At 39.7% G+C, this 16,632-nt stretch overlaps 3 protein-coding genes across 6 annotated transcripts; 2 read left to right on the plus strand and 1 right to left on the minus strand.

Moving 5' to 3' along the window:
* The first annotated feature begins 1,091 nt into the window (after window positions 1–1,091).
* LOC125215579 (germin-like protein subfamily 1 member 13) lies at window positions 1,092–2,152 on the plus strand. Its single transcript, XM_048117034.2, has 2 exons — window positions 1,092–1,252; window positions 1,442–2,152. The coding sequence occupies exons 1-2, from the start codon at window positions 1,129–1,131 to the stop codon at window positions 2,002–2,004; spliced, it is 687 nt and encodes a 228-aa protein (XP_047972991.1). The 5' UTR covers window positions 1,092–1,128; the 3' UTR covers window positions 2,005–2,152.
* Window positions 2,153–7,708: 5,556 nt separating this feature from the next.
* LOC125217103 (uncharacterized) lies at window positions 7,709–11,914 on the plus strand. Of its 4 annotated transcripts, none has more exons than XM_048118929.2 (3): window positions 7,709–7,950; window positions 8,885–8,956; window positions 9,601–11,914. In XM_048118929.2, the coding sequence occupies exons 1-3, from the start codon at window positions 7,941–7,943 to the stop codon at window positions 11,709–11,711; spliced, it is 2,193 nt and encodes a 730-aa protein (XP_047974886.1). In that variant the 5' UTR covers window positions 7,709–7,940; the 3' UTR covers window positions 11,712–11,914. The 4 variants fall into 4 exon arrangements, with proteins under 4 accessions (XP_047974886.1, XP_088925361.1, XP_047974887.1 ...); XM_089069235.1 differs by lacking the exon at window positions 7,709–7,950 and adding an exon at window positions 7,984–8,185; XM_048118930.2 differs by lacking the exon at window positions 7,709–7,950 and adding an exon at window positions 8,194–8,350.
* Window positions 11,915–15,520: 3,606 nt separating this feature from the next.
* Window positions 15,521–16,432, minus strand: LOC125211409 (myb-related protein 308-like). Its single transcript, XM_048111184.2, has 3 exons — window positions 16,211–16,432; window positions 15,992–16,121; window positions 15,521–15,916 (listed from the first exon to the last, which is right to left on the minus strand). The coding sequence occupies exons 1-3, from the start codon at window positions 16,341–16,343 to the stop codon at window positions 15,613–15,615; spliced, it is 567 nt and encodes a 188-aa protein (XP_047967141.1). The 5' UTR covers window positions 16,344–16,432; the 3' UTR covers window positions 15,521–15,612.
* Between the last annotated feature and the right edge of the window lie 200 nt (window positions 16,433–16,632).

The following is a 16,632-nucleotide window of genomic DNA, read 5'->3' on the forward strand; positions in this document are numbered from 1 at the left end:
GAAACATCTCTCATCTATATCGCTGCTTTAATTAGATGGGATTCTGTATTCCGTTTTTTGGTATTTCACCAACCATGTTGTGCTTAAGTTTTTTTATTCCTCAATTTTAATTTCTTTTGTGTTTCAGTTAGGTAATTTAGTTCTGTAAATGTTAACTAACGTTTATGTTACTCAATTCCATTGTTTGGTTCCATGTTCCTATTTCAAATTTTATTTTATTTTTTTCTTAAATAATAGGTAGTACTCCATCCGTTCACAAAAAATAGATAAGGTTTACCATTTTGGGCTGTCCACCAAAATTAGACTACTTTCTAAATATGGAACGTTTTAAACATTTAATATTAATAATGGCCCTACAATCCACTAACACTACTCATCTCTTACTTTCCGCATCTCTCTTACTTTACTAATTTTACATTAAAACACGTATCATACACAACTATGTCAATTTTTTTTGGACGGAGGGAGTAATATTTTATACTTTTGATTGATTGATTAACTGTTAAATATTGTTTATTATTCTCAACTATAGTACATATACTTTTTAGCATTTAAGTTCAAATGTTTGGTTAATAATTTATTATTATTATTTCGTTTAATTGAGATTATATCAATTTTTTTAACCTTCAAATTTTAGTGAAAAAGGTTAATTAGGGTTTAATTTTGGGAGAAGGTTGGTACAGAAATATTGAGAGAGAAGGTTCAAACTGACTTTAAATATGACGACAATGTTGCTGGCTCGTAATGTTTACAACATAGAAAAAATAGAATCTGCATGCATAGAAAGGTATGGCGATGTCACAGTTGCTATTTATATGGCTGATGATAAGGTATAGTGTAGTGTTCCAACAAGTTCATACGTCGATGCTTAATACTACTATTATTTTTGGCTATGGTGAAAATGAGATATTAACAGCCTTGACTTTTCATGTTAAAAGCAATTCTGCAATCTGCATAGGTAGTCAAGTGGTCGACTCAATATTTAAAAATAATTAAATTAATTTAATTGTTGATGAGTATTAACGAAGACTACTACTCTTTTTGTCCTATAAAAAGAGGGTTTCTCATCACAATTCACAGCTACAACAAAAGTGGGCAGCATACTTATCAGCTTAATTAGTAATCAAAATGAAGATTGGTTTTACTTTGTCCGTCGTTGTTGTTCTGTTGTCGTGCGCTTCGATTGCATATGCAGCAGATCCGAACCCTCTTCAAGATTTCTGTGTTGCTCTTCCTGATAACAAGGCCGGTGGTAATTCGATTTACTAAAATTTAGTACATTATTAAGGGACAGTTTGGTAGTAAAGATAAATAAAGTACCAATAAACAGAACATGATCAGAATACATAGTTTTTGTTTTTTGTTTTTTGTTTTTTACCAAATTGCCCTCAAACCAATAGTATTATAATCTGTATGTACTAATAAAATTGTTTGCATGTAGTTTTTGTGAATGGGAAGTTTTGCAAAGACCCCAACTTGGTGGTTGCGGAGGATTTCCTTTTCCAGGGTCTCAACATTCCCGGAAACACATCCAACCAGCTCGGATCGGCCGTGACTGCAGTCAACGTTAATCAGCTTCCAGGCCTCAACACGCTGGGTGTTTCCTTGGCCCGGCTCGACTTTGCCCCCTACGGCTTGAACCCACCCCACACTCACCCGCGTGCAACTGAAGCTTTCTTCTTGTTGGAAGGGGAACTCTACGTGGGGTTCGTCACTTCCAATCCTGCCAATGCTAACCAGAGGAACAAGCTCTTCACCAAGTACTTGAAAGCCGGAGATGTCTTCGTCTTCCCACAAGGCCTCATCCACTTCCAGATCAACGTCGGCAAGACCAACGCTGTTGCTTTTGCTGGCTTCGGCAGCCAGAATCCGGGTGTCATTACCATTGCCAACGCCGTGTTTGGGTCGGACCCCCCGATCAACCCTGATGTGTTGGCCAAGGCCTTCCAGGTTGAGAAGAATATCATCGATTACCTTCAGGCTCAGTTCTGGCCCAACAACTAAACATTCTGATTAAGATGGACATACATGTTTTGTGTGTTGTCTTTTTAATATAATAAAACAGTCAGCTGATTGACTTGGAAAACTGTGTTTCCAAATTATATACTTATATCATGTGATTAAAAATTTATAATGAAATATTGCTCCTTTACCTCCTGTGTTCCCAGTTCTTTTTGGTCATGTTTATTTGTCACGATCCTATTTGAAAAAGCAATCCAATTCCTTCATTTTTAAATAGTGACATTTGTTTTAATGAAATTGGAAAAAGAATAAGAATCTTGAAAACAAGCATAATAATACAGTTAATACTGTTTAGCTTGTACTCCCTCCATTTTGGTACATACAGTAGTAATAGAGATATTTTCTGTTTTACTAAAAGTTAACACATTTCTTCTCGTTTACTTTACTCTCTCTTACTTTATTCTCTTTTCATCTCTACTTTTTTTCATTTCTTCATTTATTCTTCATTTACTTAATTCACTTAACATAATTTTTTTTAATCTCCGTGCCAAAAATTAAAAATGCTTCCACTGAACGGAGGGAGTACTACTGAGTACATCAAATAGTACTCCCTTCGTTCCATAGTAATAGGGGCGTTTTTCCATTTCCGTCTGTTCTATGGTAATAGAGTCATTTTCTTTTTTAGTAAAAGTCAACACATTTTTCCACACCTACTTTACTCTCACTTACTTTTTTCTCTCTTCATCTCTCTACCTTTTTCGTTTTCCACTTTATTCTCTCTTTACTTAACTCACCTAACACAATTTTTCTTAATCTCCGTACCGAAAAGTTTTGCCTCCATTACTATGGAACGGAGGGAGTAGTTGGGATGGACCTTTCAAAGCCAAAGCCCAATACTATTATTAACTACTCATTCTAGGAAACCATTTTTTCGCAGTCTGGCCTGAATAGGAAACGAGTATTAAGGAGTACTATTAACTTTGTAATATTACAAAAAAATCAATCATAAAATTTAGTGTGAATTCGTATGAAAAGCTAAGTAAAGTCTAATTTTGCGGATTTATTGATGCTTGATACATGAAAAAAGCGAAGAGAAGGCCGTTTTCTATACTTAACCTTATTATCTTACTAGTACTCCTACCATTTTTTAGTTTTAAGTATCAAACAGAGACGAGGATCCTCAGCTGCACAATTTTGCACAGCAGCCACTATTTATTTTATTTATTTGATTAATTTTTTATTTATACGTGAGTAACAATAGGGGCTTTGCATAGCATAGGATCCCCACTAATCAAATAGACACTTAGTATGGAGCATTCCTTCTATTCCATAGCAGTAAAGACATTTTTTTTACAGGGAAATTAAGAAAAAATATGTTTAAGTGAATTTAAGTAAAGGAAGAATAAAGTAGGAAAGAGAAAATGTAGAAAGATAAAAAGAGAATAAAGTACTACCTCCGTCCCCCAAATTTTGACAAACTTTGATCCGACACGAGTTTTATGAAATGTAATGGAAAGTGAGTTGAAAAGGTTGGTGAGATGTGAATCCTACTTTTAAAGTATTAGTTTTATAATAAAATGTGAGTAGGAATGAGTTAGTGGAATATGGGATCCACTACCAAAAATAGTAAACTGTGTCAAAATTTGGGGGACGGAGGTAGTAATAGAAAGTAAAATAAGTGAGAAGAAATATGTTCGACTTTTACTATTAAAGGAAATGACTCTACTACTATGCAACGTACCGAAATGACAAAATGATTCATTCCACTACTATGGAACGGAGGGCGTACTTTTTATCAACCAAATTCTATATCAGTTTTGTTTAAAAATTATTATTAAAATTCATTTGGCCACAAATAGTACTCTCTTTGTCCGTCAGTTACTATTTTCATATGTCTTTTAATAATGGTCTCATTTGCTTTTTATTAATTTTGGTAACGAACTTCGCATTCCACTAACTTTATCTCACATAAAATTTATTACTATCTGTTCCTGAAAATTTGTCACTTATTTCAATTTTTATCCGTCCCTAAAAATTTGTCACCTTTCACTTTTACCATTTCTGATAGTGGACCCAACATTCCACTAGCTCATTCTACTCACATTTTATTAGAACATCTCCAATGGAGATAGGCTAGCCACAAGCTAGCCACGCCATCAGCACTAAAATTCCACCTGCCACATCATCATTTTAAGCAAATAGACTAGCCTAAGGCTAGCCACAGGCTAGCCGCAATAAAAGTAATTCAAAAACAACTAAATTTACGGAATTAAATTTACAAGACATATTAATTTCATTTTAAAAAAAGTACATTCATTAAAAAAAATTACATAATAAAGAAAAAAACTATCGCCGTGCAGTTTTCCGTGCCCATAACTCTTCAATTAAATCATTTTGGAGTTGAATATGAGCATCCACTTGGCGCATGTCGGCATGTGCCTGGAGGCGGCCGGCTTCATCGTGAGGTACCCCACGTCGTACGTTAGGGGTGACCATTCCGTGGCTTGGACCGGCTGCATCTGTATCGTCATTGGCCCAATTAGTCAGTTGTACGCCTTTGTCTTCGACGATCATGTTGTGCATGATAATGCAGGCGTACACATGGACGGATCCAGCAATTCTGTATAGGTGGGGCAAAATTCCATACAAAGACATTTAAGGATTTTAGAATTGGCATTTATAATGGTATTTCAAAAAAAATTTTAAAATAATGATCAAAATAGCACTAATGAATTTTTTTGAGGTGGGGCATTTGCCCCTTGTAGGATGAATGTACATCCGTCCCTGGGCGTACATTATATCAGCAATGCAGCCGACATCCCACAAACGCGTTGGACTCTTAATTGCCGCCCATCGAGACTGAGCACACCAAATGCGCGCTCCACGTCCTTGCGCGCCGACTCCTGCCGTTCTGCAAAGTAGGCCTTCCTGTCATCATTTGCGTGCATGGTCGTCTTCACAAAGACGGGCCACCTAGGGTATATCCCATCCGCCAAGTAGTAGCTCATATCATGCCGGTTGTCGTTGGCCACAAAACTGACGGCCGGACCGATGCCCTGACACTGCTCATTGAAAAGGGGCGACGAGTTGAGGACGTTTAGGTCGTTGTTCGACCCGGCTACCCCAAAATCCGCGTGCCAAATCCATAACCGATAATCAGCTATCGCCTCGAGGATCATCGTGGGATTCTTTCCCTTGTAGCCGGTCGTGTAGGCCCCCTTCCAGGCAGTCGGACAGTTCTTCCACTCCCAATGCATACAATCTATGCTGCCTAACATCCCGGGGAACCCATGCTGCTCCCCGTGCATCTGCATCAGATCCTGACAATCTTGGGGGGTAGGGCTTCGAAGGTACCGATCACGGAATATTTCAATCACGCCCTGACAGAAAAACACCAGACATTCCAGGGCTGTCGACTCACCGATGTGGAGGTACTCATCCCACATGTCTGCCGCGCCTCCGTAGGCCAACTGCCTGATTGCCGCCGTGCACTTTTGAATAGGGGTGTGGCCGGGTCTGCCAGCCGCATCGTGCCTGAAGCGGAAACAAAGATATCGCTGCTCCAAAGCGTCAACGATACGCATAAACAACTCCCTGCGCATTCTAAAACGCCACCTGAACAGGTTGGCCCCAAACCGCGGGTTCTCTGAGAAGTAGTCGTCATATAGCCGCTGATGTGCAGCTACGTGATCCTGATCAATCACTGTTCGGCGGTGGACAACGAGTCGAGGGCGAGGTACCGCCGGCTGCAAGGCCCTTTGCATGTACCACTCTATCTTGCGGTTCATGTAGGCCTCCAATGCCTCGTTCATTCGCCGTTCGTACTCCTCAACATCCCCACCACTACCACCACTACCACTACTACTACCACCCGTGTTACTCATTTCGCGTTGTTGCTCTTGTACAAAAATTTAGATATAGAGAAAACTCGTTAAAACAAGTGGTGCAAATGAAAAATGACGTGAAAATCGCGAATATATAGTGATTCAAAAATTAAAAAATAATAATAATAATAAAAAATTGCGCTCGCCGATCGCCAGCCTGCAATGGCAGCCAGCGCATCGGCCAACGCCTAGAAATCGGCATGCGCTCGCCTAATTACTCGCCGATTCGGTGCTGGCCGGTTGCAGTAGTTCGGCTAGCCGATCGGCTAGCGCCGCGAATCGGCTAGCCGGTGGGCTAGCCGCTATTGGAGATGCTCTTATAAAACTAATATTATAAAAGTAGGATCCATATGCCATCAACTTTAAAATCCATTTTCTATTATATTTCTTAAAATTCATGTTGAGTCAAATGGTGACAAATTATTGGGAACAAAGAGAATATAAAATGGATAGTACTTAGATATAAAAGTAGAAACAATTAATAATAATTTTTATTATAATTCTTAAAATCAATCGAAATGAGTCTCAAATTAGCTGAAATCGGAATATTATTTTTTTGGATGGAAAGAGTAGTATTTTCTTTCTAAATGAAAATATGACATGGGCAGCATTCACTTTTAAGTGGGACTAACTGCTTAGGTTGCGAGCTATGTGAATAGCAGTTGGCTGTTTCTTCCTATTTAAATAGGTGGATGGGCCCACTTACCCTTTTTGAGCTCGTGATCTGTACATATTTAGCCTTGCACTTAAATCCCTTATATCTTTTCTATTTCTGTTCCAGCCCATCACAACTTCACCACTCGCAAGTTTTCCCCCTATAGGCTATAGCATTAACTTATAAATGTTGTTTAATTGCGTTATGGAGACCACTTCAATTTGTTTGTCTAAGAATAAAAATCGAATCTTTTTATAGGGTAGTTAGAAGTATGGTTTTGTTGTCAATTTTACATTATTTTGTTCTCGTCTGTGTATCTTAAAATAGTTTCTATCCCTACAATATTAATTGATAATAATATTTATGAAGCTATTAATAAAATCAAAGTTTGAGTTGATTCTGTTTTTTGGAGGTTAAATTACGTGGTTCGTAGTTTAAATTTTACAAATTTGGAATAAGAAAATTCATTTGTAAGGCACAAACAATATCCAACTATGACGCAAAAAGAAAATTAGTACTGTACTAGGAGTAATATTTACGGATAAATTAACATCCTATTCCTATTAACACGCATTCTATTAATATACATTAGTTCATCCTATTAACATGCATTCTGCTAAATAAAATTCTTAGTATTGAATATACTTCGAAAAATTGAAAACACGTAAAGTCAATTCTTGACCCTAAAATAATCAATGCATCGTATCTCACTCTAAGTGATTTGTTATTTTAAGACGTTCCATTTAAAATGATAGGTTTTCTAAATTGAAATATTATCATCTCAATTTTACTCCAGCATCTGTTTTATTATCTTCTCATTTAAATTATTAAATAACACTGTATGATATTTCATTTTAAATGAGACACTACAATATTTTTAGCTTTTACCATTTACCAATCTTGAAAGTCAAATGTTTAAATGTGAGGGGAATAATAGCAGTGTGAGGAAGTTGGGGGTTGGGAGCATACTTGAATTATCCAAACAATATTGCCCATAATGCAAGAATTCATTGATCCACTCTGGCCAAATTATTCTTTAGTAAAATACTCAACCAGTTTTATAGTAAAATAATAATGGTGAGAGAACAGAAAGCAGACAAAAGAAGAAGAAGCATGAGAACAAGAGCAAAACAACAGCCACATACATTTGAATAATGGCATAGAAACTTGTGGGAGGCACCATCAACATCATCATTCAAAACCCCCCACCCATTTCGTTTTCTGGATCACATTCTGCATTCATTTCCATTACCCAAGCTTCTACCTTTTTTGACCCCCCTCTCACTCTCTCTCTCTCTCTCTCTACATTCTTGCTCCCTTGTTATTTGGGCCACATAATGCCTTGGCATTATGTGGGAACAAGTTGTTGAGTTTCAAGAATATTTTGCAGCCAAGATTCGCCACAGATTTGGAAGTTGAGATTGGAAATTTCAGTTAATATGAGACTCGGTTAGTTCTAAACCTCAAACTCGCTCGCATTTGCTACTTTTTCTGCCTTATAATTTGTGCTATGTTTTTTTTTTGTATTTTCGGTTTCATTGAAATTAGTTACACTTTAATTTCTAAAGGTCGTATCTTGAATGCTGGGAGCTATGAGAAAATGAAGCATTTTCTGATTCCTAATTAGTAATCTCTTATGCTTGAATGTGGAGTTAAGAGGCGGTAGATAGAAATGAGGCATAGCGTAGGTCAACATATTTTGATTTATTAATTCCATGGGATTTGACTCTCTGATGCTTGAATTGCCATTTTTCATAATGTGATTCATTTATGACTGGTGAAGCTCTTGCTATTCAATTACTTTTATGGAAGTGAGAGAGGGAACTTAGCTGCAATTTGATATCTTTAGGTGATCTTTTATTTCAACAAGCAAGTTAGATGTAAATTGCTTTTGATTTGTGTTTGAACTTCACCTGTGTCAAAAAGCACTGCATTTTCAAGAAAATCATTGTGTATAGTTTGAAATTCTGAACCCACACTGCAATAGAAACGATTAAATTTCACTGCTAGATGCTTTCTGTCTCGTTTCACCCTATGGAATTTGCATTGCCTTGGAAAAGAGTTTTTTTCCTAATTTGGTTTAGATCATCTCTTTGTGTCTGTTGCTCTGGAATCTCAAGCCTGGATTATCAAGTTGCAAAATGCTTACACTAGCAACCAGTTATTGAATGTATCTAACTGTTGTTGTTACGTCTTTGTCCGTGTCTTGCCCTTGTTCTGTTCTACTACCAAATTAACGAGAGTGCTTCTTCTATTTCTGTTTATCACCCTCTTTTAGTCATATTCTTGAAGTCAATTTCTTTGTTGATACTTTTTTTATTCTTTCCCTAAATTTGTCGTATTTCACACCCTGACTTGTAATTACCTATATTTATGCGTTCAGGTATGCAGAAAAATGATTCTGATTCATCTCCCGGCCCAAGTTTGGAGGGAAGTTTCAGGAAATCTGCATCCGGTATGTATCCTTCAATGTACCTTTTAGTTTTGGTTTATCTTTGTCTGAAAATGAAAACACAATTTTCGTGATATCTGAATAACGGTAGTGTATGAACATGACTAGCTAACCTTTGTGCTCGCCATGATTCATTGTTTGATGGCTGAATGAAAAGCATCAATATCCACCTGAGGAGGGTCTCTGTTAAGGAAAATGTATATCCAAGCTTTAAAAAACAGTATCATTACACTAAAGTATCGCAGTGCATTGTTGTTCTTGTTATTAATGCGTCGAGTCTTAGATGTATATCATATATTTTTCTAGCTTGCACACTGTATTAGTGTGCCATATAAATGATGTCATAACTTGAAAAAGCATAAAAGAACAGGATCAGTCAATAAAACTCTCCAAATCTATCATATGATTGTCATAGGTTAGTTAAAGCTCAACATATCCACAAAGTTCATGAGTTTCTTACTGTCAGTTTAGAAGAGCCAACGAAGCTCGATGAATATTTTTCCCTACAGAAACCTGTGCTGCCACTTAAAACTGGTTATACCTTTCTTAAGTGTGAACATTGTGTTTCTGTTGTTTTCTACTTCGATATGTTGTGATTCCCTATCCTTGGTAAAATAAATTAACAAATAAATTCTTCATGAACACAGTGGCTTCTGTTCGTACAACTTCCAGCAATTCAAGCAAATTCCTCCCCACTTCAAGAAGGGTGTACAAGGTCCTGAAGGAGTATTCGTTGAAGCTTGTTGACTTCAATTTATTCGCTCAGCATCTAGAGGACTGGGTTGGAAAGAATTTATTCAGTGACACGACTAATGGAGAACATCATTTTAGTTCTCCTTTCTCAATTGATGACCTGCGAACCTTTGACTTTGCACTGGAGGGAGTTCTATTTCAACAGCTACTACGCATGCCTTACCCACCGTATGCCTCTGACAATCTTAAAGAAGATGAGTTTCTTGCCCTCGAAGATTTTCTACATACTGCTGCTGAAGGGCTATGGCATGCATTTTGGCATAGGAATAAACCGTTGCCATATTTTGTGTCCTTTCCTCGTTATCCAGGCTCCAAATTCTACACCGTTGACAAGGCAATATCCAGAGGAAGACTTGGAGGGCTTTGTGGTGCGGCTTTGATGTCAAAAAACAAAGGCAGCCTACACGCTCGTTGGGATGATGTGGTCAAGTTTGTCTTGTTCAAACAAAATCTTGTGAAAGAAGACGAATGTGGGCTTCCCCCTGAGGTTATTTGTGAAGCACTCTTTTATGCTATTCATATACTGCTGTCAAGGAGTTTGAGTAAGTACAACAATATTACCACCGATCATGTTTATGTATCCGTTCTCGACTCTAACCTTGGAGGTGTTTTGAAACTCGGTGGTGACCTTGGAAAGCTGGAAGTTGATTTGGATAACCCTTATCAGTCGATGGTAGATTGGATCACGTGTCATGCAGAAGTGAGCATTTCCCGTGTAGATCGAATATGGAACAAACTTGGGAACGTGAACTGGGGCGACTTAGGAACCTTGCAAATACTTATGGCGATGTTTTACTCAATCGTGCAATGGAATGGTCCCCCAAGGAAGTCTATGGCATCTCTTGCAGCAAAACATAGTCTCCGTCTCCAAAAACGAAGAATGGAGAGCCAGGTGGTTGAGAACGATAACACTCTCGTTCCTTATCAGCACGAGAGCAGTTATAATGGAGAGATTGTGGAAGTAGATAACGAAAGCAATCACGATTCGAAGAGGAAGGGTCGAGGGTTGGACCTCAGTCCGGGCCAAATTTTGATGTTGGAAGATCAGAACCATGGGATAAAAAGCTTTCAGATTCAAGATTTTCTTAATGACGGGAATGGCTGTTCATACATTGCTGTTGCGGCTGACTGTCACGCGCAGCTATTGACGTTGTACGTTGGGGCGCACCCGTCTCGTTTGGAGCCGTCGTGGGAGGACATGAACCTGTGGTACCAAGTTCAGAGGCAGACCAAAGTGGTGAACATCTTCAAAGAGCAGGGTGTTTCATGCAAGCATTTACCAGAGATCATCGCGTCGGGCAGGATCGTCCACCCGGGGCCGTGTGAGAAGCAGAGTCCGAAGGGGCGCTGCGACCATCCGTGGTGCGGGACGCCGATGCTCATGACGTGCCCGGTAGGGGAAACGGTCTCGTCCATCATCGCCCACGACGGGCCTTTCTCGGCCGAGGAAGCGACTCGCTGCTGCCGCGACTGTTTATCGGCGCTGAGAAGCGCGAAGAGGGCTAACATCCTTCATGGCGACATCCGGCCGGAGAACATCATACGGATAGTCGAGGAACGAGGCGGGAGGGCATGGAGCGTGTTCGTGCTCATCTCGTGGGGGCGTGCGGTCTTGGAGGACAGAGACAGCCCGGCGCTGAACTTGCAGTTCTCGTCAGCTCACGCGCTCCAGCACGGGAAGCTGTGCCCGTCGTCGGACGTGGAGAGCCTCGTGTACCTGCTGTATTACGTGTGCGGGGGAGCCATGCCGCAGCAGGATTCGATGGAATCGGCGCTCAAGTGGAGGCAGAGGAGCTGGGCGAAGAGGGTGATACAGCAGCAGGTGGGGGAGGTTTCGCCTATCTTGAAGGCGTTCGCGGACTACGTGGACGGGATATGCGGGACCCCATACGCAGTGGACTACGACGCGTGGCTGAAGCGGCTGGATAGGGCCGTCGATGGCTCGGCCGAGCGTGGGAAGATGAGACTCAAGGATGTGGCTGACTCTGCTAGTAGTTCTATGTGATGGCCAATTTTTTTGTGATTCTTTTTACTTGGTGAATTGGGTGGTTTCATTGCTTTCTCGTACTTGTATTTTGTGTATTCAGTTTCTCTTAATTTATTTATTTTATTTTTGGTGTCATTATTTTTGGCAGGATGAGCTAGATCACCACAAAATCAATTGGACTCATGAGTTGTGTTTAACTTTTATTTTACAGTCATTTTCTATGTCGTCCTTATCATATTTTTGTAGACTTTCAGTTCATCTTTAACTATTTCATTTTGCACGGCAGGTGCAACTATGTTTCGGTGAATAAGTTTAATGCATTTTTTATGACTACACTCCGGTTTCCTCACTCTAAACTCGATCCTAACATCTTCAACTGCATATATTAATATTGAAAAATACTATAGTAGTATAAAATATGCAAGTGCAATTCCTACTTAATTCATTAAGATGATGCTTTTTGGTGAGTTTTATAAAGAACAAAATCATGAGAGTTTTGTTTAAAATGTACAAATATCCCTTGAGTATTTTGCAAAATTAGAGCATCCACGGTAGAAATCCGCCAAGCCATAGGCCAACCATTCTCTCTCCCTGCCACGTCAGCAGCACTAAAAATCCACCTGCCACGTCAGCATTTACTCAAATAAGTCAGCCGTAATAAAAATAATTCAAAAACAACTACATTTACGGAATTAAATTTACGATTAAATTGCGGAATTAAATTTACGAGACATATACGGGAAAATTCATTAATTGCATTAAAAAAAAGTACATTCATTTAAAAAAATAAATTACATAATAAAGAAAAAAAAACTATCGCCGTGCAGTCTTCCGTGCCCACAACTCTTCAATTATATCCTTTTGGAGTTGAATATGAGCATCCACTTGGCGCATGCCGGCATATTCCTGGAGGCGGCCGACTTCATCGAGAGGTACCCCATGTCGTACGCTCGGGGTGACCGTTTCGTGGCTTGGACCGGCTTCATCGTCATTGGCCCAACTAGTCAGTTGTACGCCTTCGTCTTCGACGATCATGTTGTGCATGATAATGCAAGCGTACATTATATCAGCAACGCATTTGACATCCCACAAACGCGTTGGACCCTTAATTGCCGCCCATCGAGACTGGACTACACCAAATGCACGCTCCACGTCCTTGCGCGCCGACTCCTGTCGTTCCGCAAAGTAGGCCTTCTTGTCATCTGCCGCGTGCCTGATCGTCTTCACAAAGACGGGCCACCTAGGGTATATCCCATCCGCCAAGTAGTAGCCCATATCATGCCGGTTGTCGTTGGCCACAAATGAGACGGCTGGACCGATGCCCTGACACTTCTCGTTGAAGAGGGGCGACGAGTTGAGGACGTTGAGGTCGTTGTTCGACCCGGCTACCCCAAAATACGCATGCCAGATCCACAGCCGGTAATCAGCTACGGCCTCGAGGATCATCGTGGGATTCTTTGACTTGTAGCTGGTCCTGTAGGCCCCCTTCCAGGCAGTCGGACAATTCTTCCACTCCCAATGCATACAATCTATGCTGCCTAACATCCCGGGGAACCCATGCTACTCCCCGTGCATCTGCATCAGATTCTGACAATCTTGGGGGGTAGGGCTTCGAAGGTACTGCTCACCGAAAATGTGAATCACGCCCTGACAAAAAAACTTCAGACATTGCAGAGAAATCGTCTCACCGATGTGGAGGTACTCATCCCACATGTCTGCCACGCCTCCGTAGGCCAATTGTCTGATTGCCGCCATGCACTTTTGGACAGAGGTGTGGCCGGGTCTGTCAGCTGCATCGTGCCTGAAGTGGAAATAAAGATATCGACGCTCCAAAGCGTCAACGATACGCATAAACAACTCTCTGCGCATTCTAAAACGCCGCCTGAACATGGTTGCTGGAAACCGCAGGTCCGGAGCGAAGTAGTCGTCATATAGCCGCTGATGTGCAGCTACGTGATCCCGATCAATCACTGCTCGGCGGTGGACAACCGGTGGTGGGCGAGGTACCGCCTGCTGTTCGACCCTTCGCATGTACCGCTCTAGCTCGCGGTTCATGTAGGCCTCCATAGCCTCGTTCATTTGTCGTTCGTACTCCTCAGTATCCCCACCACTACCACCACTGCTACCACCCGCGTTACTCATCGCTCGATGTTGCTCTTGTACAGAAATTTAGAAAGAGAGAAAACTCGTTAAAACAAGTGGTGCAAATGAAAATGAAACTAAAATCGCGTATATATAGGTTTTCAAAAATTTTTTAAAAAAAAACGAAAATAAGCGTTGGCCGATCGGCACGCCACAATGGCGGCCAGCGCACCCGATTCTCGGCTAGCCCACGCCGATTTTCTCTCCGATTCTCGGCTGGCCGGTTGCAATGGTTCGGCTAGCCGATCGGCTAGCGACGCGAATCGGCTAGCCGCTATTGTGGATGCTTTTAAGAGACGGTGAACTACAAAATAATGATACGCTACTACTTGAATTGAAAAATGGAGTATTTTAATTTGTTTTGATTTTCTTTAATTGGAAAAATGTACCACTAAAAAAAATTGTTAAAGACATTTTTTAATGCAATTAAGACTGCTAATTTATGTTTTTAAATATACCATAAAGACTTCAAAATTGTCATTATTATTGGTGTCTCAATTAAAATTAGAAGACGCAAATGGAAGTGTCCTAAAAAAGCAAAGATTAAGTTAATTAGTCCTTAATTTAGGAACGTTTTCTTTTGTTGTTATTTTATACTCCCTCCGTCCCATAGAAATAAGCCCTTTAGAGTTGGCACGGACTTTAATGTGTAATTGGTAAAGTAAGAGATATGAGAAAAAATAGTTGAAATTGTAGAGTGGGTTGTGGGCCATAAATGATAAAGTAACAGAGAAAAAGAAAAAAGATTACCATAAATGAATATAGACTGTTTCTATGGGACAGACGAAAAAGGAAATATGACCTATTTCTATAGGACCAGACCAAGGAGTAAAATTTGGTGTTGAAATACATTGAATTGAACCTAAATTTAGGTAGGTATCAATACATATAGTAATAGTACAATAATACTCCACTAATATAGAGTACAAGTAAAACTGAAAACGAACCCTAACAATTAATAGGTCGTATTTGTCTATTGAAGAACGCCAAAATTCAACGGCCTTATTTACAATCAAAGGCCAAAACCAAATACTCCTATCTGTTCCTCTCATTTATATTTAAAGCAAACCATAAATTTCTATGAATCGATATACAAATAGATGAATCAATTGGATAGTGATAAAATGTAAATTTATATATTATATAAACTCTAAACTTTTCAATATAGTGTCAACACACTGTAAAATTTCAAGATTTTGATGTCAACACAATATCAACACAATGTCAACCGTTGACACTATGTTGATATTTTCTGTTGCTGTTATTTTGTAATCTGTTGAAATTTTTTAACAGTTCAGATCATATTTTGGAGTTTGTACAATATTTAGAGTTTGCATTTGATCATATTCCCGAATCAATATATTCCCGAATCAATATATGTTCCTCTCAATTTATATAATTTAAAGCTAGCCGCTACTTTACGAATTTGATAGCCGGATTGGAAGTAGAAAAAATTCCAAATTCCAATATGAAGTGAGATTCACCACCCAAATAAACTCAAAATTAATACTAAAACCTAGGTGCTTATAATAAATGATGAGTGAAGAGAAGTGATTGTTCATCAGTTAGTAGATTACACCAAGGCCAAAAAAGTTCCACATTTAAAACCCTGACTTGTTGTTGGTTGTTGGTAACATTTACATCCACCATCTTGAAGAAAAATAACATCATTGAAACACCTCAAAAAAATGAAGTACCAAGTTAATTAATTACTTATAATCAAAGGGCCCATAAAAATATCTGCACATGCGCAGTTACATTCATTGATTAGGGTTCGTCAGTAGAGATGAGGAGGTCTGATTGATAGATCCAAATTGATCTGTGGGTGCAAAAATTCCACGCTGCTGCAGTTGGAGTATTCCTCTACCTTAAAACCGACGTCGTTTCTCATCGCCGGCATGGCATCGTCCATGTCTGTCTGCATGGACACATTTCTAGGGTTTTTGTTGCTCGGATTGAGGCATCTGTGGGTCTGCGGGTCGATGCCGCGGCTGATGAGTTTTCGCTTCACGTGAGTGTTCCAATAGTTCTTGATCTCGTTATCCGTTCTCCCCGGCAACCGAGCAGCAATAAGAGACCATCTATAACATTAAATTAAGACAAATTAATGAATAGTATAAATTAATAAGCTTCTACCATTAGATAAAAATGCATACTTATTGCCGAGCAAACTGTGAAGGTTGATGATGAGTTCGTCTTCTTCCTCGGTGAAATTTCCTCTCTTGAGATCAGGCCTCAGGTAGTTTATCCATCGAAGCCTGCAGCTTTTGCCGCATCTCAACAAACCTGTCTCAGAAATTGAAAATAATGTCATCGCCAAAACCCTAAATTGATTGACCTAAAAAATTAAAAGGGTATGAAAGAGAGAGAGAGACCAGCAGCTTTAGGAAGTGATCTCCAGCAGCCTTCACCGTGCTGTTTGATGTGCTTGATGAGACGCTCATCTTCTTCCTTGGTCCAAGCCCCTTTGTTGGTGTGCTCCTTCTCACAGCAAGGGGATCGGCCCATGTCTATCTATATATGTGTGAGACTATGTAATTTTCACACACACAACAGAGAGAGAGAGAGAGAGAGACAGCAACAGGGAGTGAGTATGTGAGGGGGAAGAGGGGGAATATAAATGAGGTGAGTGAGTGAGGGAAGGGACAAAGGGGGGTTAGTGTTGTTTGACCAACTTGGTGAGTGGTTGGGAATGCATTTAAGTTAGTGCTTCATTTTGGTAGGTAGCTCTGCTTTTTATGGTGAGTTTTTTTTTTTTTTTTCAACCCCACCATTTACTCCACTCTTCCATACAAGA

The sequence above is a fragment of the Salvia hispanica genome, chromosome 3, assembly GCF_029641045.1.
Source record: "Salvia hispanica isolate PSC_SH4W2 chromosome 3, Shi_PSC_v1, whole genome shotgun sequence".
Lineage (NCBI taxonomy): Eukaryota > Viridiplantae > Streptophyta > Magnoliopsida > Lamiales > Lamiaceae > Salvia > Salvia hispanica.